Source organism: Eptatretus burgeri, chromosome 15 (genome assembly GCF_056783735.1).
Source record: "Eptatretus burgeri isolate ZD-2024b chromosome 15, Ebu_testis_v1, whole genome shotgun sequence".
Classification (NCBI taxonomy): Eukaryota; Metazoa; Chordata; class Myxini; order Myxiniformes; family Myxinidae; genus Eptatretus; species Eptatretus burgeri.
The window spans coordinates 68,513,618-68,541,204 of record NC_140975.1 but is presented as its reverse complement, the minus strand read 5'-3'; the positions used below and the strand labels follow the sequence as shown (position 1 = coordinate 68,541,204).

The 27,587-nt window shown below is 46.5% G+C and overlaps 1 protein-coding gene across 4 annotated transcripts in view; it reads left to right on the top strand.

Moving 5' to 3' along the window:
• Positions 1-1,877: 1,877 nt before the first annotated feature.
• Positions 1,878-27,587, top strand: part of GNAS (GNAS complex locus) — a 48,141-nt gene continuing 22,431 nt past the window's right edge. For all 4 annotated transcript variants that reach the window (XR_015051616.1, XR_015051617.1, XM_085856668.1 and 1 more), the window contains exons 1-5: positions 1,878-2,506; positions 11,986-12,058; positions 15,916-15,970; positions 16,137-16,256; positions 19,796-19,893. Coding sequence is in view for 2 of the 4 variants with exons in the window: in XM_085856668.1 (XP_085712794.1) it covers positions 2,368-2,506; positions 11,986-12,058; positions 15,916-15,970; positions 16,137-16,256; positions 19,796-19,893 (485 nt within the window). In the remaining 2 variants the exon portion in view is untranslated. The remainder of the gene's footprint in view (positions 2,507-11,985; positions 12,059-15,915; positions 15,971-16,136; positions 16,257-19,795; positions 19,894-27,587) is intronic.

Here is a 27,587-nt window from a genome sequence, read left to right as displayed (position 1 = left end):
GGGTTGGGAATTTTAACAGGCTACCGCCATCTTTTTACTGAATTATAAATGAAAGAACCAAGCAATAACCAAACCAAAGAGTGGAGATGTCATCAGCCTTGGTATTTAAATGGGAAACATAAAGAATGTGAGAAATATCAAATAAGTCTCATTGAAGAAATAACTGGGGTAAAAGTGGATAAAACAAATAAGCAGATAAATTTAATTACAAATAAGTTGGAGGATGTAAATAAAAAAATTAATATCCTTGAATGGACTGAAAACTTTGATGGTTATCAATTAAACAATGGAAAAACAATTTACTACAATCTCAGAATGATATGTGGCTCAGGAGGTGGTCAAATAAGAGCATTAAAAGAAGCTTATCATTTCATTTCTGCTCAACAAATATACTTAAACCAAGAACGAAGTTCCAAAGTAATCTTTGTGAATATACTTGATGGTGATGAATGTAATAGGAAAATTAAGTTATTCCCTGAAGTAGAACATGGACAAATATTCATTGGTTGGCTCTTTGAGTGGAATGAAAATATGAAGGGGAAGAAGTGCTTTAATCAGTGTCTCAATTTTAGATTTGCTTGTATGGGAGGGAAGGGAATAGGTGGGGAGAAAATCAGACTCCTATTTTACATTTGCTTGTATGGGAGGGAGAGAAAATCAGTCTCCTATTTTGGGCTTTTGGGAATTGAGTCAGAAAGTTTTTCCCTTTTCCCCCATTCATTTGAATGGCTGCCTCAAAAACCCCATTTATCCTCGACTCATGGTATTATATTATAGTATTTCCCCACTGGTTCAATCCCATGAGATTATATAATAGTATTCCCCCACTGGATCGATCCCACGAGATTATATAATAGTATTCCCCCACTGGTTCGATCCCATGAGATTATGTAATAGTATTCCCCCACTGGTTCGATCCCATGAGATTATATTATAGTATTCCCCCACTGGTTCGATCCCATGAGATTATATAATAGTATTCCCCCATTGGTTCGATCCCATGAGATTATATAATAGTATTCCCCCACTGGTTCGATCCCATGAGATTATATTATAGTATTCCCCACTGGTTCGATCCCATGAGATCATATTATAGTATTCCCCCACTGGTTCGATCCCACGAGAGTATATAATAGTATTCCCCCACTGGTTCGATCTCATAACATTATATCATAGTATTCCCCCACTGGTTCGATCCCATGACATTATATAATAGTATTCCCCCACTGGTTCGATCCCATGACATTATATAATAGTATTCCCCCTCTGGTTCGATCCCAAGTCAAATTCCCAAAACTCCCGCACAGACCAGGGTTTGTGTTCACTTACCAAGCAGCTTGCTAGCGCTCGCCAAGCGGCTTAAATATTCAAGCAAGCGCTCCATTCGAACGACGATAAGGAACGGCTAGCTTGGGGAGCACTAGCAAGCCGCTTGCTAAGTGAACACAGCCCGGGTGATTGTGTGTTGATTGGGAGTCGGACATTGTCCTCTAAATTCCTCTTTATACAGGACAAGATGTCACCTTACCGAGTGATACGACCGAGACAAGATATCACCTTACCGTGGACCGAGTGATAAAAAGGAATATTTTGAGCGGTTCGTTCACGCAATACCCGTTCGTTGTTTGAGGTCTCCAGAGGAAGCTCGTTCGTTCCATAAGAGGATTCATTGACCGCCGAACTCCCAATATTTTATACCGATTGGACTACAGGTACAGGTACAGGTACCTTCGACTCTGCAAAGCCGGAACGGAATTTGTGAAACAAACTGAGAGGACAGTGTGGTGTTTCGAAGCCGGTTCCCTTCAAACTGACTGACATTGTTTTGCGGAGTGTCATATATAGAGTCTCACGGCTCGAAGACGCCATTTTTTTAGGAAGAAGAAGAAGAAGACAGGGAAAAGAAGAAGAAGAGGAGGGCAGTGGGAAGAAGAAGAAGGCAGGGAAAGAAGAGGTGCAGTTAACGGATGTGATGTCGTATCCGACGCACCCGGTCCAGCGGTTCACCGGGTAAGGCCTGGACGGCAGCGGCGAACGGCGCCTTGAGACCAGTTGGCGGCTGGTTGAAGGCCGAGCACCTATTCGGGGTTGGACCTCGGGTAATCCCTGAGAGGAGGCGACGAGGGGAGTTGTCCATCGATACGACGGAAAGTGGAACGAGAAACAGATCGAAGAACCAAGAAGGAATCCCGTCTCGGTATCCTTGGGTTGTTCGGTGGTCCATCCACCTCCTCGGTTCCCTCAGTTGCCGTCCGCCTGGCTGGACCATTTAACCGCCGACCTTGGTGTCGGGCGACCCGTTCGCTCGGTACTCCTTGCGTGGCTGGCTCGTTTTGCCGGTCGGCAGCAGCTTGCCTGGTCGCTGCCATGGGCTGCCTCCGCCATGAAAAGACCGAGGATCAACGGAATGATGAGAAAGCTCAACGAGAGGCGAACAAGAAGATCGAGAAACAGCTGCAGAAGGACAAGCAGATCTACCGGGCCACGCACCGTTTACTGCTGCTCGGTACGGGCACGCACCAACACGTACCGGACACGCACCAACACGTACCGGACACGCACCAACACGTACCGGACACGCACCAACACGTACCGGACACGCACCAACACGTACCGGACACGCACCAACACGTACCGGACACGCACCAACACGTACCGGACACGCACCAACACGTACCGGACACGCACCAACACGTACCGGACACGCACCAACACGTACCGGACACGCACCAACACGTACCGGACACGCACCAACACGTACCGGACACGCACCAACACGTACCGGACACGCACCAACACGTACCGGACACGCACCAACACGCACCGGACACGCACCAACACGTACCGGGCACGCACCAACACGTACCGGACACGCACCAACACGTACCGGACACGCACCAACACGCACCGGACACGCACCAACACGTACCGGACACGCACCAACACGTACCGGACACGCACCAACACGTACCGGACACGCACCAACACGTACCGGACACGCACCAACACGTACCGGACACGCACCAACACGTACCGGACACGCACCAACACGTACCGGACACGCACCAACACGTACCGGACACGCACCAACACGTACCGGACACGCACCAACACGCACCAACACGTACCGGACACGTACCGGACACGTACCGGACACGCACCGGACACGTACCGGACACGCACCGGACACGCACCGGACACGCACCGGACACGCACCGGACAAGCACCGGACACGCACCGGACAAGCACCGGACACGCACCGGACACGCACCGGACACGCACCGGACACGCACCAACACGTACCGGACACGCACCAACACGTACCGGACAGGCACCAACACGTACCGGACAGGCACCAACACGTACCGGACACGCACCAACACGTACCGGACAGGCACCAACACGTACCGGACACGCACCAACACGTACCGGACACGCACCAACACGTACCGGACACGCACCAACACGTACCGGACACGCACCAACACGTACCGGACACGCACCAACACGTACCGGACACGCACCAACACGTACCGGACACGCACCAACACGTACCGGACACGCACCAACACGTACCGGACACGCACCAACACGTACCGGACACGCACCAACACGTACCGGACACGCACCAACACGTACCGGACACGCACCAACACGTACCGGACACGCACCAACACGTACCGGACACGCACCAACACGTACCGGACACGCACCAACACGTACCGGACACGCACCAACACGTACCGGACACGCACCGGACACGCACCGGACACGTACCGGACACGCACCGGACACGCACCGGACACGTACCGGACACGCACCGGACACGTACCGGACACGCACCGGACACGCACCGGACACGCACCGGACACGCACCGGACACGCACCGGACACGCACCGGACAAGCACCGGACACGCACCGGACACGCACCGGACACGCACCGGACACGCACCAACACGTACCGGACACGTACCGAACACGTACCTATCACATACCTAACACGTACCAAACACACACCGAACACGTACCGATCACATACAGAACACTCACCTAACCCGTACCTATCACGTACCGAACACATACCTATGACGTACCTAACACGTACCGAACACGTACCTATCACAACCGAACACGCACCTAACCCGTACCGAACCCGTACCTAACACGTACCTATCACACAGCAAACACGTACCTATCACATACCGATCATGTACGGAACACGTACCTATCACGCACCAAACACGTTCCAGACACGTACCGGACACGCATACGTACCTATCATGTACCAAACACGTACCTAACACGCACCTAACACGTACTAAACACTTACCTAACACGCAACAAACACGCACCGAGCACGCACCGAAGACGTACCAAACATGTACGGCACCTGGCTATCATTCACCTCGCCCTCCTCTCGGGGAACCTACTCTACTCTACTCCACTCGACTCACCACGTCCTCGGGAGTGGTTGATCTCTCTCACACACACACACACACACACACACACACACACACACACACACACACACACACACACACACACACACACACACACACACACACACACGCGCGCACCGAACACGAACCGAGCACGCACCCAACACGCACCGAACGTGCACCGAACACGCACCAAAGACGCACCTAAGACGTACCAAACATGTACGGCACCTGGCTATCATTCACCTCGCCCTCCTCTCGGGGAACCTACTCTACTCTACTCCACTCGACTCACCACGTCCTCGGGAGTGGTTGATCACACACACACACACTCACACACACTCACACACACACACACACACACACACACACACACACACACACACACACACACACACACGTGCGCGCACCGAGCACGCACCCAACACGCACCGAACGTGCACCGAACACGCACCAAAGACGCACCTAAGACGTACCAAACATGTACGGCACCTGGCTATCATTCACCTCGCCCTCCTCTCGGGGAACCTACTCAACTCTACTCCACTCGACTCACCACGTCCTCAGGAGTGGTTGATCTCTCTCACACACACGTACCGAACACGTACCGAACACGTACCGAACACGTACCGATCACATACCGAACACGCACCTAACCCGCACCTAACCCGCACCTAACCCGCACCTAACCCGCACCTAACCCGTACCTAACCCGTACCTAACCCGTACCTAACCCGTACCTAACCCGTACCTAACCCGTACCTAACACACACCGAACACGTACCTATCACGCACCAAACACGTACCTAACACGTTCCAGACACGTACCGGACACGCATACGTACCTATCATGTACCAAACACGTACCTAACACGCACCTAACACGTACTAAACACTTCCCTAACGCGTACCTAACACGCAACAAACACGCACCGAATACGAACCGAGCACGCACCAAAGACGCACCTAAGACGTACCAAACATGTACGGCACCTGGCTATCATTCACCTCGCCCTCCTCTCGGGGAACCTACTCTACTCTACTCCACTCGACTCGCCACGTCCTCGGGAGTGGTTGATCTCACTCACACACACACACACACACACACACACACACACACACACACACACACACACACACACACACACACACACACACACACACACACACACACGTACCGAACACGTACCTATCACATACCAAACACGCACCGAACACGTACCGGACACGTACCTCAATGTACCGGACACGTACCTAACACAAACCTAACACCTACTGAACACACACCAGACACGTACCAAACACGTACCTATCACATACCGAACATGCACCGAACACGCACCTAACCCGTACCTAACACGTACATATCACACACCTAACACGTACCTAACACGTTCCAGACACGTACCGGACACGCACACGTACCTATCACGCACCTAACACATACCAAATACATACCTAACGCGTACCAAACACGCACCGAACGCGTACCGAACACGCACCTAAGACGTACCAAGCACGTACGGCACCTGGCTATCATTCACCTCGCCCTCCTCTCGGGGAACCTACTCCACTCTACTCCACTCTACTCCACTCGACTCACCACGTCCTCCGGAGTGGTTGATCTTGCGCGCGCGCGCGCACACATACACACACACACACACACACACACACATACATACACACACACACACACACACACACACACACACACACACACACACACACACACACACACACACACACACACACACACACACACACACACAATCGCTGTTTACTCGCTTCTATCACAACCACTAATAAATGGTCCAATTGTTGTGGTTCTCTTGAACCACCACCAAACGTTCCTTATCCCCACACACTTTAAAAAAAAAATACGCAGGTCCGTGCGTCCGTCACGGTGTCTCACCTTTACACGGTTGGTAGAAATTATCCAAACTTGATCGTTGTGACATGGTCACCACGTGGTGTGCAGGGCGAGAGCAGCCTCATTTTGGCCCCGCTCCCTAACAAGGTCAAATTCCCAAAAGTGAAATTAAGGACACATTCTAAACATTTTAAAATTAAACTTTCCATGTTCCGTACAATTAACATTGGACAGATGCATGAAACGCATAACGATGTTTTCTTTTATTTTATTGAGCCCCGGTTCATACCCCGGGAGGTGGGGATTTCGGCTGACATGGGTCAAAACGTTGGGGGGGGGGGAGGAAATAATATGGGGGCTAAACTGATATCTTGCACGAAACCTCAAAAAGTTGTGGATGGATTCGGACGAAACTTGGTGTGCAGGTTGGGTGTATCGCAAGGACGAATTGATTCGATTTTGATGAACATCCGAATCCGGATCTGGATATGAGAATTATTTAATTTTTAAAGTAATTCTTCACCATTGAGAGATCGGGCCAAAAACGATATAGTAAGTACTGTATAGCATGATATCTCAAAAATGTAATGATTGGGCCCGATATGTTCGCGTGGATTAGGTATTACATGGTGGAGGTATGCACTCTACCGAGTGCCCTTCTAGTTATTATGTTGATACATGTTCAACGAATTGCCAGCATATCGATTGATTGCGTTATCTGGCATGGCAACATATTCTGTTTACAATACAGAAGCGTAATGTTTCCTACGAGAATACTCGTGGTGGCAGAATGTGGTGTTAAAATCATTATTTTATTTTAAACTGAAGCACCGTAAAACCCCGACGTTTGCCGGGGATATGTTGTTTCATAGTGCCGTGAATTGGGGAATGTCGGAGCATTGTTTCAATCGCAAAAAGGTGGTTCGATTCATGGGGGCTCGTGATTCATCAAGGGCTCATTCCGTGTCATTTCAGACGGGGGTTGCGGTGACCCCCTCAGATTTTCCTGCAAAAATTCTCAGTTACCTTAACATATATGAGGAAGGTTTGCCAGGTTATAGCTCAAAATTCCAAGTAGTGTCCGAGATATGGCCCTACAAACACCCTAGGGGTGTTTCAATTCTCGCAGACTTCGCGAGTTGCAGATTTGTATCTGAATCATTTTTAGAGGGCTCTAAATTCCAGAGTTTTACAAACAGAGTTCTGAAAATTCACACAAATGGTGCCTATTAGTGAGGCTTCAGAATGTGACGTAAAAAATGTTCTACTTAAAATACTTTTTAAGATAAGTACTCTCAAAAGTAGTGATTTGTAACATGCAGTCAAAAAAAATTGAGTTTTCAAATTGCTGCCAACAGTCAGTTCAATTCATCATGAAGAATTTTGTTGCCTGATTTACATAATCTAATGACTGGATCATTTACACAAGAAAACTGAAACCTTTTGGAGCAAAATCTTGGGTGCTATAGGTGTCTGAACTTTGCTCCAAACTCAACGACACTGAAATTTACCCGGGTTTTACCCCAAGTGTTCACCATGTTGACAGTTACAGAGCTCTTTTAAATTTTTGTCACTTAAAGACGCATACATAGGCAAACTGTGGTAGAAAATTCAAGAGTTGTTCTCAATCCCTTCTATTTTTAAACCATTTTTATAAAGGCCCACTATTTAAAAAAAACATGTTCGATGAAAGATGTAGAATAAAAGCAATAGGTGTGCTTTTGAAGTGGAAGCCATGCCAAACATTCATAAGTTGGCACCACAATGATTAAATTGATGTTTTTTGGTCAGAACAAGTATGTGGTTACTTTAATTTGGCTCACATTTTTTTAAAAGGATATTTTAGTTTAAGGCCGCCACCAATCTCAACTACAAATTAAGACATAATGTGATCATAATAATCACCATTATAAATATTCATTTGCATATCTAATTATTTATATACTTGGTGTACATTGTATGAAAGTCTACATCCATTTGTATAGTAGGTACAATATCTGATTCAACTTTTTTTTTCATAATTTCATATCAAATTGTTTGGACAAATGTACTTGGATCCATTGTACAAAGTGAACAGTAATTAGTTTTATAATTGCCAGGATATAATATAATGTTACAATGAGCATTGGCAGTTACTACAGGGCTGTGTATTAGGTTAAAGCCTAAATAAGATAGTGTTGTGCTTCATGCCTAACTTTGGAAATGATTTTGGTTCTAACACTTCTTTAAGCTTTACTAAACTGATTTATAGATTGTTAGATTCCACTCCAGTCATACTTCCTTACAATATCTTTATTGGGTCGCCGAAATAGGTGACCATTATTGTCAGTAATTCTGTCTGTTAGTTTGGATGTTTGTTCGTTTGTCATCAGCATAATTGGTAGTAAACGTGGGCGGATTTTGACCAAACTCGGGTGGTAGGTACATCTTATGACTTAGTGCTTTGGAAATTGTGATGGTTGCTAGGGACGATTTGGTTCCCTAGCAACAACCGAAAAACCTTCAAAATCGGTACTGTTCACGCAACATCAATTCCGAAAGCCATTATCCCATGTAAGGTTATGAAATTTTGCACGAATGATCTACAGGTGATGCTCTTTCAAATATATTCCGGTTTTTGCGATGTATGGAATACTTTACCCGCAGCGCCCCCTACAATTAGGGTATGCGCGAAAATTGGCGAAAATTTAATGCCCCCTAGCGACCAGGTGAGTGCATCGATACGAATGAAACTTTGCAGGTTCATGGTACTCAATGAGTACTACAACTTTGCCTCAGGACATATTGACCGATTTCACTTAGGTCAGGGGTCGAAGGTCAATTAGTGCAAAAATCGATAATATGCAAGAGCTGGAGGTGCCTTCGCGCCAAATGCTACTCCTAGGGTTATGGTCGGATGGTCATGAAAATTCACACTAATCGTCTGGAATACATTGTGCACAAACAATCGAGCCGGATTTTCGATTTAGATCTTTGTTCACCCACAGCACCCCCTCGAACTTTGGGGATTTCCGATTCCAAACCGCATTTTCGGTACTTTTCATTCAAATGGATACCGAGTAGTTATCAGTAGATGGAACTGGATGAGATTTGATATGCATAATCTTAAGGTGATTCCCTATCCGTTATATGACATCCATTTTGTTCTATATCTTGTAGTTTCCATGCTTGGCGACCCATCGCCACCTACCGGCTTGTTTTTTTTTTCTATATGTTTGCTAGTAAAAAATTATTTTTAAAAAAGTAGCTTTTGGGACCAGAATCATTAGAAATTGATGCATTTTAAAATAAATTTCGTTTAAAAATAGAAGGGATTGAGAACAACTCTTGAATTCTCTATCACAGTTTGCCTATGTATGCGTCTTTAAGTGACAAAAAATTAAAAGAGCTGTGTAACTGTCAACCTGGTGAACACTTGGGGTAAAACCAGGGTAAATTTCAGTGTCGTTGAGTCTGGAGCAAAGTTCAGACACCTATAGCACTCAAGATTTTGCTCCAAAAGGTTTCAGTTTTCTTGTGTAAATGATCCAGTCACTAGATTATGTAAATCGGGCAACAAAATTCTTCATGATGAATAAACTGACTGTTGGCAGCAATTTGAAAACTCAAAATTTTTTGACCATGTTACAAATCACTACTTTTGAGAGTACTTGTGTTAAAAAGTATTTTAAGTGGAACATTTTTGATGTCAGATTCTGAAACCCTCAGTAATAGACACCATTTGTGTGAATTTTCAGAACTCTGTTTGTGAAACTGGAATTTCGAGCCCTCCAAAAATGCTTCAGATACAAATCTGCAACTCGCGAAGTCTGCGAGAATTGAAACACCCCTAGGGTGTTTGTAGGGCCATATCTCGGACACTACTTGGAATTTTGAGCTATAACTTGGCAAAACTTCGTCATATATGTTAAGGTAGCTTTGAGAATTTTTTCAGGAAAATCTGAGGGGGTCACCGCAGAATTTCATTGTTTTGCCTGATTTGACACAGAATGACCCCATGGGAATTTTTTTTAATGTTAAGAACACTGATGCACACAATTTGTTTCACTAAAAATGTTCACAAAGAAAAATAAAAACTCTCAAAACAATTCCAAAAGGTTGGGTAACTTGTGCCGCGAGTGTCGTGTTATTTCTTTAACTTTCAACGTCCTGGCGTCATAGTCCTTGTGTTACAATTTCATTTTATTTTTATATCCAAAATGAAAGTTCATTTTTACTTCCCATGAACCAGCCTCGCTGATCAGCACGAGATTTACACCGTATTATACACTTTAATTGTGTGCGTGACTAAAGGAATCGTGACACTTAAAACTAACCAATGGATGTATATCATTAAATAATCAAGCTTGGTGTTGGCTTAGTGGTTCGGGTGGCGGCTAGGGGTTCTAGGGTCCTGAGTTCAAGCCCCGTTGGCTGCTGAATTAAAAAATACACCAGGAGGTTCACTCAGCCTGTCATCCTTCCGAGGTCAGCAAAATGAGCACCAGTGTACTGGTAAGGGGGACACTGCATCAGCGGCACAGCTGCGTCCCAACCAATGATGCAACCAGCAGCCACAGGCTGCACTCGATAGAGAGAGAGATTAAATAATCACTTGCGCTTCCCAAACAAAAATATATGATAAATTAATGAAACAAGAAACCAAGAAACACCCCTCCCCACAGTATAACCCACCAATAATCTTCTCAATGATGAGAGGGTCCGTGGTAGGTGGGGATGTTTTCTTCCCGCAAAACTCGCGAGTATCTGGAGCACAATGGCTGTGAAAGTAGGAACAGTGTACATCTAAAAACCCGCGAATACCTGGGTTTCGTGGGTTGTGAATCCACGAAAGTTGAGGTTTTACTTTGTATACTTAAACTCTGCATGGGATGTCATGTTCTATGAACTGTCTTGTTTTATTTGTGGATATTGTGGAAAACCATTTTTGTGTTGATGCCAACCATGGGGATACATCTGGGTTAGGTAGGTGATGGTAACCATGGGGATGCATCTGGGTTGGCTTGGTGATGGCAACCACAGACGTGCATCAGGGTTGGGTTATTGATGGCAACCATGGGGATACATCTGGGTTAGGTAGCTGATGTTAACGGTGGAGACTTGTCAGGGTTGGGTTGGTGATGGTACCCCATGGAGACCTGTTTGGGTTGGGTTGGTGATGGCAACCACAGACACGCATCAGGGTTGGGTTATTGATGGCAACTGTGGGGATACATCTGGGTTAGGTAGGTAATGGTACCCATGGAGACTCGTCAGGGTTGGGTTGGTAATGGCAACCATGGAGAACCTTCTGGGTTGGTTTGGTGATGGAATCCATCGAGAAGTGCCGGGGTTGCATTGGTGATGTTGAGCACAGGTATTTGATCTCTCCGTTATGTTGATACTTGTGATTTCCAAGTTAAATGAGTGCATACATGTTTAGGTACTGATTGAGTTCTTATCAATGGAAGGTGTATGTGGGTTAGCAAGCCTTGTCGTGAAGATGTGAATGAGAAACAAATTTTGTTTGTATTTTAAGGAATAGTTGAAGTGTGTAAATGTTGGTGAGTAATCATCGACACTGATGAATACTTACCTGTAATATTGAGTACCTACCTGGAATAGGCAATACTTGCGTTTAATATTTTTCTCTCGTTTACTTTATGAAGGAAATCAAGAGTGTCTTCCTGTTTCAGGAGCGGGTGAGTCGGGGAAAAGCACCATCGTAAAACAGATGAGGATTTTACACGTCAACGGCTTCAACACAGAGTAAGATACCTCAACCACTTCCATCCACTATGACACTGTGCAACACTGACCTGCACAGCCTCCACCACCTACATCACCTCCATCCACAGTACACAACACTGACATGCACAGGTTCCACCGCCTCTATCTATTACCCAACACCTACATTCACGGTCTCCACCACCTACATCACCTCCACTACCTCCATCCAATACAAACACCGACCTATGTGTCCTCCAACTACTCCATTCATGACACAACACCGACCTGCATTGTCTCCTCCACCTACAACACAGACCTGCATATCCTCCACCACCTCCATCCATGACGCAACACCATTGTGCACAGCCTCCGCCACCTCCATCACCTTCACCACCTCCATCCATTGCATGACACCGACGTACATGGGTCCATCACCTCCACTCGCTCGTTCATTTTCTTAAGATCAAGGTGGTGGGAAAGAGCGGTCGCAAAGTTGCGTGATATCGGGGACCGTGTTGGTGTTGCTTGCACGAGCCAGTTCAGAGGGGCGGAGGTGTGGGACATTTGATCTGTTGAGAGTCTTGAATGGGTTGAAGGGTCACTATGTACATCTTCTTCTAATACATAAAGCTCTTTCTAACCACTCACTCACTCAGAAACATGTTTCGTACCTTCTAGGTGGGCTAGAAAGTTGACATTTTTCATGTCGCTGTAACTTGAAGCCACAATTCCAGGAAATATCACAAAACTGTCAGTAAACGGAAATATCCGGAATCGAAAGTCAGCCGGTGGAGCACCCCTCTTCATCTCGAATGGTCACGTGACCAAAGACGACGGCATCTTGCACGATCGCTCCCCAAGGTGTCTCTCATTTTACGGTAGTATGATTGGAGAAGCGTGTGTGGGTTTCTGTCGTTTACCGATGGTGTACAGTGATAGGATGGTATGGACGATCGTAAACAGGCATTCCTTCTTCGTTACATCATGTATTAAGAGTATCACATGACTGTAATACGGAACTGTATTTTATTGCGTTTATCCTCTGGTCGGGAAATGAACCCTGATCAGACATAAAATCGCTATCTCTCTTGCAGCCTATTATGTAATCATTGCCAATCTAAATTCGATCAACGTATCAAAAGGGAAAGATGCAAATTTAACACGACGTGTCAAATTGGTTGTTAATGATGTGAAACTTTGGAACATTTACAAGAATATCACAATCATTGATTGTTTTCCACTTGGGCTTCGAAGTTCCACCGGTTCATGTTTGCCTTCGACTTGCAATCATAAACTCCATCTCTTGGATCTGCCTAGCAACTCCAGCTCTTCCACAAGCCTTGACTATGTCTACAAATATTATTTACAATGTAAATTAGAACGACATTCGGTCGAGCATACACCTCCGCCAGGGTGAACACTTTAGGTTTCCTATCTCACCAATAGGTCGGATATGGATCCGCACCTTGACCAAAAGCTAATCCGCTTATTCTTGTCACCCACCCAACTCATCTACCTAGTTTTACAAAATTTGTCTGCAACTTTTTGAAATATCGTGATGTATATCATTTTTGGCCTCATCTGTCAATTGTGAGGAATCGCTCAAAAAAAAAAAAAAATTCACCGGATCTTCACCAAAATCAAATCAATTCATCCTTGTCACACACCCAACTGGTCCACCATGTTTCGTCCAATTCCGTCCATAATTCTTTGAGATATCCTGCTCATAGACAGACAACAAACAGACCGGGGTGAAAACAACCTCCGTCCACCTTCGGTGGCTCTTCAATCGTTTAATTATATAACTTTTGACGTTTTTTTTACAATAAAAATTACTTCACTGTAAACTGTTAAATAGAGAATGCATTCTGATAATTAATTCATCCTTCATTGTCTTAAGTTATTTAGCTCCTTGAAGAATGTAACCACAACCCACTTCATCAAATACATAAAGCTTATATTTGTTGCATTCACCCCAGCTTCAGCTTGCGGCACACAGGATTCACCCCAGCTTCAGCTTACGGCACACAGGATTTACCCCAGCTTCAGCTTGCGGCACACAGGATTCACCCCAGCTTCAGCTTGCGGCACACAGGATTCACCCCAGCTTCAGCTTGCGGCACACAGGATTTACCCCAGCTTCAGCTTGCGGCACACAGGATTTACCCCAGCTTCAGCTTGCGGCACACAGGATTTACCCCAGCTTCAGCTTGCGGCACACAGGATTTACCCCAGCTTCAGCTTGCGGCACACAGGATTTACCCCAGCTTCAGCTTGCGGCACACAGGATTTACCCCAGCTTCAGCTTGCGGCACACAGGATTTACCCCAGCTTCAGCTTGCGGCACACAGGATTTACCCCAGCTTCAGCTTGCGGCACACAGGATTTACCCCAGCTTCAGCTTGCGGCACACAGGATTTACCCCAGCTTCAGCTTGCGGCACACAGGATTTACCCCAGCTTCAGCTTGCGGCTTGTAGGATTCACCCCAGCTTCAGCTTGCGGCATGTAGGATTCACCTCAGCTTCAGCTTCAGCTTGTGGCATGTAGGATTCACCCCAGCTTCAGCTTGCGGCATGTAGGATTCACCCCAGCTTCGGCTTGCAATTGGCAAGCATGCCTCATTTGTATTAAATGGAATTTCCCTTTTTTCACCTACTTACCAATCTACCGTTCATCGATGCATCACTCCATGTCCACCCATTGTACAAACTCGCTGAGTGTATCGGGTACTCTGTGTGACCTGCTAAAGAAACAAATAATCATAACCAACACACGTTGGACAAATCCAAGATACGATAACAAACTAAAACAACCTTGCATATTACGAACTTGACAAACACCACTTGGTGAACAAAGACCAAGCTGCTCTGACATTTGTCACTTAATTACAAAAAGCACATCCGTGCTTCACCCTGCACGTTCCTTTAGACATCATGTGCTACCTGGTGCTCTATCCAGTATAATCAGATAAAAAGGAAGAGAGTTTATTAATTCAAGATTTAATTACAGCACAACAAGCCAGCCATCGTACCCGACCGGAGACCTCACCGAAGTACCACGGGGATCTTGAGCATGGATGGAACCACATTTTATGCGTTGGAGATCTTTTCCCTTCCAGCTGATCCTTGTTCCCTCTATAGTGCTTGCAATCCCTCCACATCCTTTGTCCTCCGTCTCATTACTCAGGGACATGTCCTTTTACATTTGAGTTAGCAGATTCCACCTGGATTACACTTCCTCTTGGTTTGGACTCGCTAAACACACAAACAGCAAGTTTTTGAAGGAAATTGGAACGTCTAATCACCGTACTTGGTTTTAAATTCCCTTTTTCATTTTCTAGTTCAGTAATTGACTGAGCTTATCACATCTGTGTTATCACTAACTCGACCATTCAAGCCAAAGATGTTATTAAAGCTAAAAAGTAAACAGTTAAACCTGCTCCCTCTGTCCTCCTCTCAAATCCCTACCCCTTTTTGCTGTTTCGGTGAGCGACAGGTTGGTTGGATGTTTCATTACCAGAATCTTCCCCATGTCCGCACCCACCCCATATCCACCCCATCCCATTATTATCTCCTCGCGTCCTTTGTCTTGTGAGCGTACATTATTATCTCCCAATGTCTTTTTCCAGCACGTGATTTCCTTTGTGAGCCTGACTGCACAATGAATTGCATCCTCTTCACTTCCTCTCCTCCTCTCATGATGAATTTTCTCATTCTTCCTCCTGCCCTCCTCCCTCGCGTTCATGTGATCAATAGATGGCCTCTGGTGAACCAGTTATCATAAGTAAACGTATTACAGTTCTATCATTTGAGACTGGTCGGTTAGCAAAGATAATTTGAGGCTGGAGGTGAGAATTTTAATGATGGTTACTGTTTTTGCAAACTTTTTTTTCAGGGAGAAGCGACAAAAGATTCAAGATATCAAGCGGAACATTAGAGATGCGGTCGTGGTACGTCAGTCACCTGGTTTATGTCCTAAAGACGTCGATGTCTGCCGGTGTTCTCGATCACCCTTACCCGTCATTTATTTACTCCTTCCTTCCTTCCACCGTTGTGGTGCTCCTTGCTGGGCTCCCTGTAAATCGCCAACTGCTGCTTCTTCCTCACTTTCCATAGAACATAACCACTGCCATGACGACCCTGACCCCACCAGTCCCTCTGGCCAACCCGGCGAACCAGGCGCACGTGGAGTACATGCAGAGCACGGCCACTCGGCAGGACTTTGACTTTCTTCGGGTGAGTACGGATACCTCCAGAGTTCGCCAAACCTGCATTTGCTTCCACACTGAGCGTCATCCAGTGAAAGCTCCGAATTGCTCGATCTGATCATTTCCCAATTATCTCGCTCGGCATCCTTGTCTGGAAAAGTCAATCGAAAACGCACCTTCGGCGCATCCACGTGTTTCCTCCCCACAGGCAGCGATGTATTGCTTGGTGACGTCACGTGCACGCATGCCCCCACGTACCTGTGCGACGCTATTGGCCGTTTGTTCTTCAGAGTTCCTTTTTCGGTTTTCCTGAAAGCATGACTTTGTATAATGTTTCTGTCTGGTGCATCTGGTACACGTTGGCCCTTCATAATCAAACTCGATGTGATACGAGGCCGATGGCCTCACACTTCATTCACTTGTGCTTCTTGGTGGTGGTTGTTTTTGAGGTTATTCAATCGAAAGGGTTGATGCATGTTCAGTTTGCTTCATTTTGTTAACGTATTGAAATAACCAGCACATACCGTGATGCACAAACTCGAACATTTGTAAATTCAGGGTGAAGGTCGGGGGGGGGAGTGGGGGGAGGTGGGAATAGGGGGGGGATTTCCCTGGCTCTGATTTATTTATTTTATTTGTTTTTAATCCCTCGCACTGCACTTGAAATTGTCATCCCCAATGGGGATAAATTTATGCTTTGCCCCGTTGCTATCATCAAAATATTTTGTATTAATGATGATTGAATGAGTGAAGTTGTAACGTGTGATATTTAATAATGATAAAATGTACGCTGCATCCTTTTTTGAGCACGAACTGCTTTTCAAAAGCTTGTTCTAACCACACAAACGGTGTAACATCAGGACGATGTGGTGAACATGGTTTTATAAAACGTAATGGAGTTTGATTTCACTGAATCCGGATAAAACTGTTGGGGTGGATAAAGTGAATCAGATGGGATTCCACTTATCCGTGATCATCGTGTCACAAAACTGTACGTGACGAAGCGCAACAAATTAACCGATGAACATCGATGACGTCATCATCATTACGTTGCTGTGTTTCAATACCAGATTAAAAATAAGTAAATATGTTATTATTCGATCAAACTTTAATTGAAGTGGTAATAAGTTTCGAATCTGGACATGTACAGCTTAAATCTTTCCAAGATTATGTTTTCACAACTTTTTTTTTTTTTTTCAGTGTGAGAATTGTATTAATTATATATACTGAAACGCAAAAGAAACTTACCACTTGTTTGAAATGTAATAAAATTGTAACGGTTCAAAATAAAACAAACCAACAATTGCGAATTGAAACATTGGCATTTTATTGATGACATGTCAAGTTTTTGACCAAGATACACCTGCAATGTCAGTCCCCTTTCTGCAATAACTGATATGTCAGTCCCCTTTCAAGAGTGTGTATGGCCACCATTGTTTTGGATACAGGCAGTGCATCGTCGGCGCATACTGCCTACCAGTCTTTGGATGGATTGCTGCTGGATTCTGTCCCACTCAGTCCTCAATGTCTGAAGCCATCTGACTTGGAACCATCTGCCTGTCCTGCCTTGCAGTGGTGACTCTTGGCCTCCCTGATCGAGGTCTGTCATCTGCAGAGTTTTGGAGGGTGTCTCTGTCCACCAGAGCCAATATCGTCTGGTGTGAACAGCCAAGGCGACGTGCCACCTCACGGTAGCTCAATCCACCTTGCAGTATGCCCAAGGCACACTGCCGTTGATCCCTTGACAATCGTGGCATGTTGATTGAAATGCCCATTTTGCACTGGCCTTTTTAAAGCCAATATCAAGACATCACATGCAGCTCATTAAAATCATCCCGTACCCCTTGGCTAATCACTGACAGTCAAAACGGCTGTTCAACAGCTGTGCTATGAAGTGACCATTGAAGGTTCAATTGACCATCCGTGACTGTTTTGTCTGACAGTGAGGACACTATTGTCCACAAATATGTTCACACATTTACTACACGCAGTGTTATTGTTTATATTTGAAGGTTTAAAAGGTGGTTTCTTTTGCGTTTCAGTATATTTTGGTTATTTTTCTGAAATAAGGTCATCGAGCGGGTGCTGGTGTCTGGCCGTCTGTCAACATTTGACTAAAACATCTCACAAACTACCCGACCAATTATGGACCAAATTTGGTATGATTCATCAGGACAGCAATTTCTCATGGGGTTGTGCTCCCCATCCAGATTTGTCCCCTTTGAAAGGGGTGTTTTACCCCAAATATTGGTATTTTATTCAAAAATCGTCTTCTCAGAAACCACCAGACAGATCCAGCCCAAACTTGCCATGAGGCATCGTGACCATGCCCTAACCTTAAGTTGTGCTCCTCATGGCCGTATCTCCCCCGGAAAGGGGGCCTCGGTACCTCTCCCAGAATCCCTCATTTTCACGAAAACATCTTCTTCTCTACAACAACCTGAGCGATACGGGCAAAATTTGGTACAATGCATCAAGACAGTAAGGTCTCGTGGGGTTGTGCTCCCCATGCGGATGCGCCCCTATAAAGGAGGTTCGAGGGGAGGGGGGGGGGTTTGCCCTAAATATTGGTGTTTTTATTCAAAAATCGTCTTCTCAGAAACCACCAGACAGATCCATACCAAACTCACCATGAGGCATCGGGACCATGCCCTAACGTTAAGTTATGCTCCCCATGGCCGTATCTCTCCTGGAAAGGGGAGCACGGCCTCCCTCCCCTAATCCCTTATTCACTTAAACATATTTTCCTCACAAACTACATGAACAATATGGATCAAATTTGGTACGATACACCAGAACAGTAAGGTCTCATGGGGTTGTGCTCCCATCTAGATCCGGCCCCGATAAGAGGCTGAAAAGGGGGGTTTTGCCTCGCATTCAGGAAATCTATTTTAAAATCTTCTCAGAAACCGACGACCCGATCCAGACCAAACTCTTCATCAAACGTAAGGACCATGACCGTACCACTTCAGTAAGGGGAGGGGCATGACTACTTCAGGAAGGCATAGCTCCTTCCTACTAATTCCTCTTTCACCCCACCTGTTGGGGAAATAACTCAGTCCCCCACGGAGCGATATTGTAATTGTAATGTGACTTTTCAGCTTCATGTCGCTGTTGTTATGTATGGCTTGTAAGTTGTAAAAGTCAGAAATAACAACAAAAAAAACAAAAACAAAAACATGATGTCTGCCAATGTTATCCTTCCCCAACCCCCCCCCCCCCCCACCACTGGAAATTTTACAAATCGCATCCTGCGTAAATTAATTGTTGCAAACCCATAGATGTGAATCGATCTTTTGCCAAAGGGACAAAAATGGTTTGTTTTTTAACACAACACTACTATCAATGCCGTGGCTGAGGAATCACGGACGTTTGCACTTCCTTATTTGGGGGTGGTGGGTTTATTTAATTATTTTAAAAGAATGTGGAGGGACGGAAATTATTTCCAATGATCAAGAAGTAATTCAAAGTTTGTTTGTTTTTTTTTCAGTTTAAATTTTGTTTCACTTTACCAAATCTCTCGCTGTTGCTTCACCTGGTGTATCCGGTGATCCGGACTTTTTGCAGGAGTTTTATGAGCACGCGAAGGCACTGTGGCAGGATGAGGGTGTGAGGGCATGCTACGAGAGGTCCAATGAGTACCAGCTCATCGACTGTGCCCAATAGTGAGTGTTGGAAAAACGTCGCATTGGCACTGGAAAGTGTGGGAGTGAGTCTGAGTGTGGGAAGGAGGAGAGTTGGAGGTGGGTAAGTATGTTACATGAAGGTCCATGATGTTGGCAGATTGTCACCTGTTGCTGGAAATGGATTCCTGTTTTTCAGTATTATCTATTTGTTATTAAGACTGGGCAATCATTTCCGTGAACACTTACTCGATATGTGAACCAACAACAGACTTCTCCAAGCCGATCGCTAAAATACTTAAACCTTCCCAGACATTTGTTTCGTCAGATCAGACCCGGCGGTGTAATGGTTAGATCGTCCACTCTGAGTCCAGGAGGTCGGCGGTTCAAACTCAGGCCGAGTCGTACCCAAGACTTTTCAAAAATATGGAACGTGCTGCTTCCTTGCTTGACGTTCAGCATTTGAAAGGATAGAGCAAGGACAATCCCCATAAGTTGGCATTCATGGGGAAGAAGAAATTCCTCCTTAGGAAATGCCCTGCTGAGTGCGGTGAGAAATGCGGCACTATTGTTACGTCACTGGTACCCAGAGAGCCCCGGAAAGTGACGGCACTTCCTCCAAGCTCAGTGGCTGTTTGTCTCATCTAATAGTCCTGTTGTTGTGTCTCGTGTATTCGTTTTTGTATGTCCATGTGGAGAGAGCTGTGTGTGGCAGCTCGACGACGAGCTTTCGGTACTGTTAAAAAAACGAAGTCGTACAACAGACTCCAGTATTTCTCTCCATCTCAGCACCATGGACAGTCGTAGATGAAAATTGCAAAGCCTTATCTGCAAGATCGGCACATTTGATCCCCATAGAATCAATGAGTGCTTTTCATTCACTAAGACCTGTTTCTAACAACTTTTCAATCCCTTCCCTCTCTGTTTTCCTCGTTTTATTTTACTGAGGTGTTGGGATGCTCACTAAGCTAACAGCCACCCAAAACAATGCCATCACCTATCCCTTAGGATCCTTCACTAGAACATTGGTTCTGTTGCAAGCTCTTTGGACGGACAACCTTGATGGGGGTGGGGGGGGAGGGAGTTGTGGTTTTTAGGGGGTTCTTTCTGCCCTATGGGTTGTTCCTAGTTTTTCAGTGCCTACTTGAGGGTACTTTTGGAGTCTGTGTTCCCACAGGCTTGCTGCCAGAAAGATGGAGGCCTGCAACCGGTTTTAGTGCACTGGGACTGCCTTATCATCTGGCGCATAATTTTGGGTCCCCTTCTCTCCCAGTTTGCAACTGGAGCCGCACCAACACAGGATTCCCGGCGGCCCTTCTGAAGCCACTAGTTTGCACTTTTGGTGCCATATGGAACCCTCCTTGTTTGTCTGCAAAGTCCCCTGAAGCCCCCTACCCCCTCTTTTCATTGTGTTGTTGTTGTTGGTCGATTTTTGCACTTATTGGTCGGACAGCTGCTGGACCACACCCGCATCTGTTTCTTGACTCCACCCACCATAGCACCTAAATTAAATGATATGGCTGTCCTGGAACGGCCTACATGTTCATATTCTTGACTAAGAATGCTCCAGGCAGTTTAACCAATGCTTGCAAGGGTTTAACTCACTCTTTGTTTATTTAAAACACTCCAAGCGCGTCAGTAAAAACTGTGCCTTTTTGATACATGGCACATCCCTCCAGACAGGACAAGGTCGGTCTTTCTGCTTTCAGCAGAAATGACACGACACATTGGTGGAGCATAAATATGCATGAAGCAAAACATGGGCGGAACATATATCTGCATTGAGGCAAAACATGGGCGGAATATAAAGATGCATTGAGGCAAAACATGGATGGATGGTTGGGAGAAATTTTGATGTAACTTAATTAGGGAAACTGTCAGCTTAAGTTGTTACGTGTCACCACACGGGGGAGGGGGGCAGTGCTGTGTTAATTAGGAAGGGACTGAGGCTAATTTCTCCCAGGATGTGATTGCCCCCTGTGACCTTTTCCAATGTGCTTGCATTTTCAAGAACGGCGATTAAAAATAAATCGCATCCTTAAAACAACAACCGAGCCAGACACTTCCAAGGAAGCAAAAACCCTGCCTCCAGGAATGACAACTAGTGAGACTGTGTCCCTGGGGTAGAGGATGGATGGGGCATGATGTGAGAAGGAGCAGAGAGGCGAGGATTTGGTCGGGACACCACAGGAGTGTGAAAGGAGGTCCTATGAGGAACGCGACTTGGACAGAGGCTCTGGCTTGCCGCCCTCAACACGGTGAAAAAGGCTGCACTATTATCGTGTTAATGCTGAGGTGAAATTGTTCGCACGCTGGAGAAGGACGCTGACCATTGACTTCGGCTGGGTCATGTGAGACCGTGCCTCGGAGCCTCGTGTTGTACCATCAGGGAAGAAGCTGGCACCATTCTGCAGAGGAGCGGCATCGGCAAGTGTGCTCGAGACAGGAAGCTGCACGGTGGTTTCAGTGTCACCGCCTGAATTTCCTTCTGTGTGTTTCCCGCCCAGAGAGCGGCTTGGCACCATTTTGCGAACTTCCCGTGCAGGACGAAGTGGGTTTCGATCGCCCAAGCTCATAAGAGACCACTTCTGGACCTGAAGCTTTGTGCCAGAATGAAGGAGGGATTTTTCTTTTGTTCTATCATTTCCCCTTGTCTGTTTTTGTCACTGTCTGTGTGGAGGTGCCTTGAAATTAGGTTTGGTTAAACCTCACATTTCATTATTATCCTGTTTTGATTTATCTCCATTATAAATTTCTGATTTATGTCATTAAACCCCTCTTTATTAATATTGCTTGTGTCTGTCTATTCATTCATATGGACAAGGAGGCCTATGTGCGAGGAATCTGTGAGGGGGTAGAGCATCACCTGTGGACAGGTGATTCTCGTCCCGCTTACAGGGGAATTCGCGCATTACGTTCATCCAAGCCCATCCCTCGGAGCACTACAGTTCGAGCAGAGAGTGGTAGGCTCTTGACAGAGGAGTCTGAAGTGAAGGCCCGCTGGGCCGGTTACTTTGAGCGGTTGTACCAGGCTGATCCCCCAACTGTCGAGTTGGACGTCAAGGGTGTTACAATCCCTGTTGCTGACCCTCGAATCAACTGTGGTCCACCTACGCTTGTGGAAACACGGGCTGCGGTGAACCAGTTGAAACGGGGCAAAGCTCCAGGGATCTGTGGCATCCATGCCGAACTTCTCAAGGCTGGTGGAAATGCTGCACTCGTGTCGTTGCATGCAGTTTTGTGCTCTGCCTGGAACACAGGCATCATCCCAACTGACTGGAAGAGGGGCCTTGTTGTCCCTCTCTGGAAAGGGAAGGGTGATCGCCAAGACTGCAACAACTACCGAGGGGTGACGCTGCTCTCAGTGCCGGGCAAGGTCTTTGCTCGGATAATTCTCGATAGGGTTCGCCACCATCTGCTTGAGCACCAGCGTCCAGAGCAGTCAGGCTTTACACCAAAGAGGTCAACGATTGACCGTATCCTTGCACTTCGTGTCCTCACCGAACGCAGACGAGAGTTTCGGCAGGGGCTGCTTGCAGCCTATGTTGATCTCTGTAAAGCGTTCGATTCAGTGAATCGGGATGTCCTCTGGAGGATTCTTGGTCTTCGTGGGGTGCCACCAAAACTGATCGATCTGATGTCTGAACTCTACTCTGGTACTGAGAGTGCTGTGAAGTGTGGTGGTACCATCTCTGACTTATTTCCAGTTGTTACTGGAGTTCGTCAGGGATGTGTACTTGCCCCCACACTTTTCAGCACTTGTATGGACTGGATTCTAGGGAGGATGTCGGAGAGATCAAGTTGCGGTGCGTCATTTGGGAATGTCAAGATCTCGGACCTTGACTTTGCAGATGATGCAGTCATCTTTGCGGAGACTTTAGACATCCTCTTGGGGGCCCTCGAGGTGCTGAATGAGGAGTCGGAGCCGTTGGGATTATGGGTTTCTTGGGTCAAAACTAAGATCCAGGCTTTCGGTGACATCTTGGATGCTGCTGTCCTGTCTGTGTCTGTTTGTGGTGAGGATGTTGAGGTCGTGGAGAGATTCACTTACCTTGGCAGTGATATTCATGTCTCTGCTGGCTGCGAGTCAGAGGTCAATAGACGTCTGGGTCGGGCCTGGGGAGTCATGGATTCACTGGATCATGGGGTGTGGCGCTGCCGGTACCTGTGCGGGAGGACGAAAGTCCGAGTCTTCAGGTCCTTGGTACTTCCAGTCTTGCTCTATGGGTGCGAGACTTGGACTCTGACCAAGGATCTGAGACGGAGACTTAATTCCTTTGGTACCAGGTCTCTTCGGAGAATCCTTGGCTATCGCTGGTCGGATTTTGTGTCCAACGAGCGGTTGCTGAGAGAGACTCGGATTAGATTTGTTACCTGCATAGTCCGTGAGCGTCAGTTGCGGCTGTATGGACATGTGGCTCGTTTTCCTGACTCTGATCCTGCTCACCAGATTCTCTCAGTGAGGGAGTCTCATGAGTGGAGGAGGCCAGTGGGTCGACCACGTGCCTCATGGTTGCAACAGGTTGACCATCATCTCAAGGAGATGGGGATGGGCCTGGCATCTGCCTGGGGGATGGCCAGACGGAGGCCCCTGGAGTACCGGCGGAAAGTGGACGCAGCGACGTGCTGTTCTGGCACATGCTCCCATACCTGACCTGACTTGACCTGTCTATTCATTGTGGGTTCGAGTATAAACCCTTGTCCTCCATCCGGTTGAACATGTCTGGTATGTGCTTGCTGCCCTCCATCCCACGCGCACCATTAATCTCTGAAGAACTCGGCTGTTCATCTCCAAGGGAAATCGTTCGGCTATTAGTCCAAGTCGGTCTTAACTTGTCGAGGGGGTGGGGGGGGGGTTGATTTTTTTTTTTTTTATTCTCACCTGTCGCGGGCGAGGGGGGTGGGTGATTCTTTATTTATTTTGGTTTTTTACTTCCGAAATCTAAAGATTTAGTAAGTATATTGATGACTTCCATTTCTGTTTGTTTGTTTGTTTGTTTGTTTGTTTGTTTGTTTGTAGGCACGCTAACTCGAGAACGGAAGAATCTACCAAAGTCAAATTACACCACATGATTCAGGAGGGTGATGGCTTGTGCTGATTAGATTTTGGTCAAAATCGGTCAAAGGTCAAGGTCACAGTGAGGTCAAATATTCGATTTTTGATGGTTTGGTACAGATAACTCAAGAACGGAAGAAGCTACCAATGCCAAATTACACCACGTGATTCAGGAGGGTGATGGCTCGTGCTGGATAGATTTTGGTCAAAGGTCAAGGTCACAGTGAGGTCAAACATCCAAAAAATGATAACTCGAGAACGGAAGAAGCTACCAATGTCAAATTACACCACATGATTCAGGAGGGTGGTGGCTAGCGCTGATTAGATTTTGGTCAAAATCGGTCAAAGGTCAAGGTCACAGTGAGGTCAAACATCCAAAACATTCGATTTTTGATGGTTTGGTACAGAATCATCGTAGAAACTTCTGGTTTGCGTCGCTACCTTCTCCAGACACAGCTTTTATTAGACAAGGTCCGAGGTCAAGTTGACGATTTTGTAAGTACCAGTCTATGACTGCTTGTTTTAATTGTTGGGTGGGTGATTTTTTTTTTATATTATTATTTATTTATTTTATTTTGAACTTGTTGGGGGAGGGGAGGATTCTTTATATTTACCTGTCCAGGAGGGTGTGTGAGTGATTCCTGATTCTACCTTTTTGGAGTGGGGTGATTATTTTTTATATATTTTAAGCTGTTTGGGGGGGGAGCTGTCATGGTCGGAGGTGGGGTATTACTTACTCACAAATACCACCCATCGCTTTGCTGACAGTAATAATAAAGGGGGGGTGGGAGAATTAGAGGGAGAGAGAGCGGGGAGAGTGGAGGGGAAAGGAAAGGAGGAAGGGGGAGTGAGGAGGGGTGGGGGAAGCGAAGACAGTAGAAGGTGAGAGGAAGGGAAGGGAGACATGTGGTGGAGCGTTAATTCTGATTCATACTCTTTCATCAAAATGAGTCAACATAGAATAACAGTGAAGATGGAAACAAAATAATGTCTGAAATCCATTTTCTACCATCATACTCTAAACACGGTCCGGAGACAAACTCCTGTCCAGATATAAATACCGCCAAGATGCGTCCAGAGTCAAGCTGTCTGGAGACAAACACAGTTTGTGGCGGAACACGAACCTCTCGCTCAGGGTGGCGGAACACGAACCTCTCGCTCAGGGTGGCGGAACACGAACCTCTCGCTCAGGGTGGCGGAACACGAACCTCTCGCTCAGGGTGGTGGAACACAAATCACTCGCTCAGGGTGGTGGAACACAAATCACTCGCTCAGGGTGGCGGAGCAACATTGTTAACTACCCCCCCCTCACTAATCTAGCCTCAGGTTCCTTTGCCTGGGGAAGAGGGGGATTGTTTACCCGCAACCACATGGGCACAAAATTGCTCTACCCTGCTGTAGTGAGCTCCCTGCATCCGCAGAGGTTCTAGTAATTTACTTGTCGTGGAGCGTTTACACACATTTGTCATTAAACCACGCAATCGTCCATGCTTGGGCGGTTTGCCAGGCACGAATCGTGCACACTGCTGGACGTGCCGTGATTTTACCTGAGTCGGTTTTCACCCCCTCACGACCTATCACGTGAACGAGACAGGCCACCTCTTCTGCGAACAAAGTGCATTTTTCCAGACTCTGATTTCAAACCCGCCTGTCTGAGGCGCCCAAACACCTGGTCCAAATTAGTTATAGCTTGGTTAAATGTTTTAGCATGCACCAGGACATCATCCAGGTAAGTCAGGCATGACTGCCATGACATGCCGCCGAGTGTATGCTCCATCAAACTCTCAAAGGTGGCGAGGGCATCACATATACCAAACGGCATCACAGTGAACTGATACAGCCCCTTCCCTGTGGAAAATGCCGTTTTCTCCTTCCCTGCCTTATACATCTCCACCTGTCAATACCCACTCTTGAGGTCCAAAGTTGAGAACCAATTTGAGCCTGTAACGGCATTGAGGGTATCGTCAATTCGAGGCAGGGGATAGGAGTCTTTGAGTGTCACGTTGTTAAGCTGATGATAGTCCACGCAGAAACGCATAGTCCCATCCTTTTTAACCAACACAACCGGTGACATCCAAGGACTTCCCGAGGACTTATTGACACTTGCTTCAAGCATCTTTTCTGCCTGCTCGTCAGCTTCCTTCTTCTTGCTCCAGGGGAGCTGTCGGGTGGCCTGACTAATAGGCCAGGCCTCTCCGGTGTGGATCTGATGTTTCACCAGGCCCATACATCCCGAGGACCCATACCTTGGAAGACAAAGAGAAGATATCTAAATGCCGATTAATTAATTTGTGTAAGGCCTCCCGCTGGGACTCTAAATATACGCTACTCCGATTTACCATCTCACAAATGGGATCGGGCTTGTTTCTGGAGATTCCATCTGGGGTCGGTTCAACTCGATGTTTTTGTGTCTCACCTCCGCAATGTTTTCAACTGGGATGCAGCCGGCTACCTTCGTGCCGCGTCCTGTCGTATGTGGTTCTGAACTTAGGTTAATTATTTTTGGTGCTCACGAGGGCATGGCCCACAAGTAAGTCATAGATGGTCTGTCCCGCGAGCGGCTCAACCATGCCACAGGGCTCTCGCCAATTCGGGTGAGCCCGCCATTGTGCTGGAACTATTGCCTCAGTGCCCAGGGGGATGATCACATGACTAGCTCCACTTTCTCATCCATGCTCAC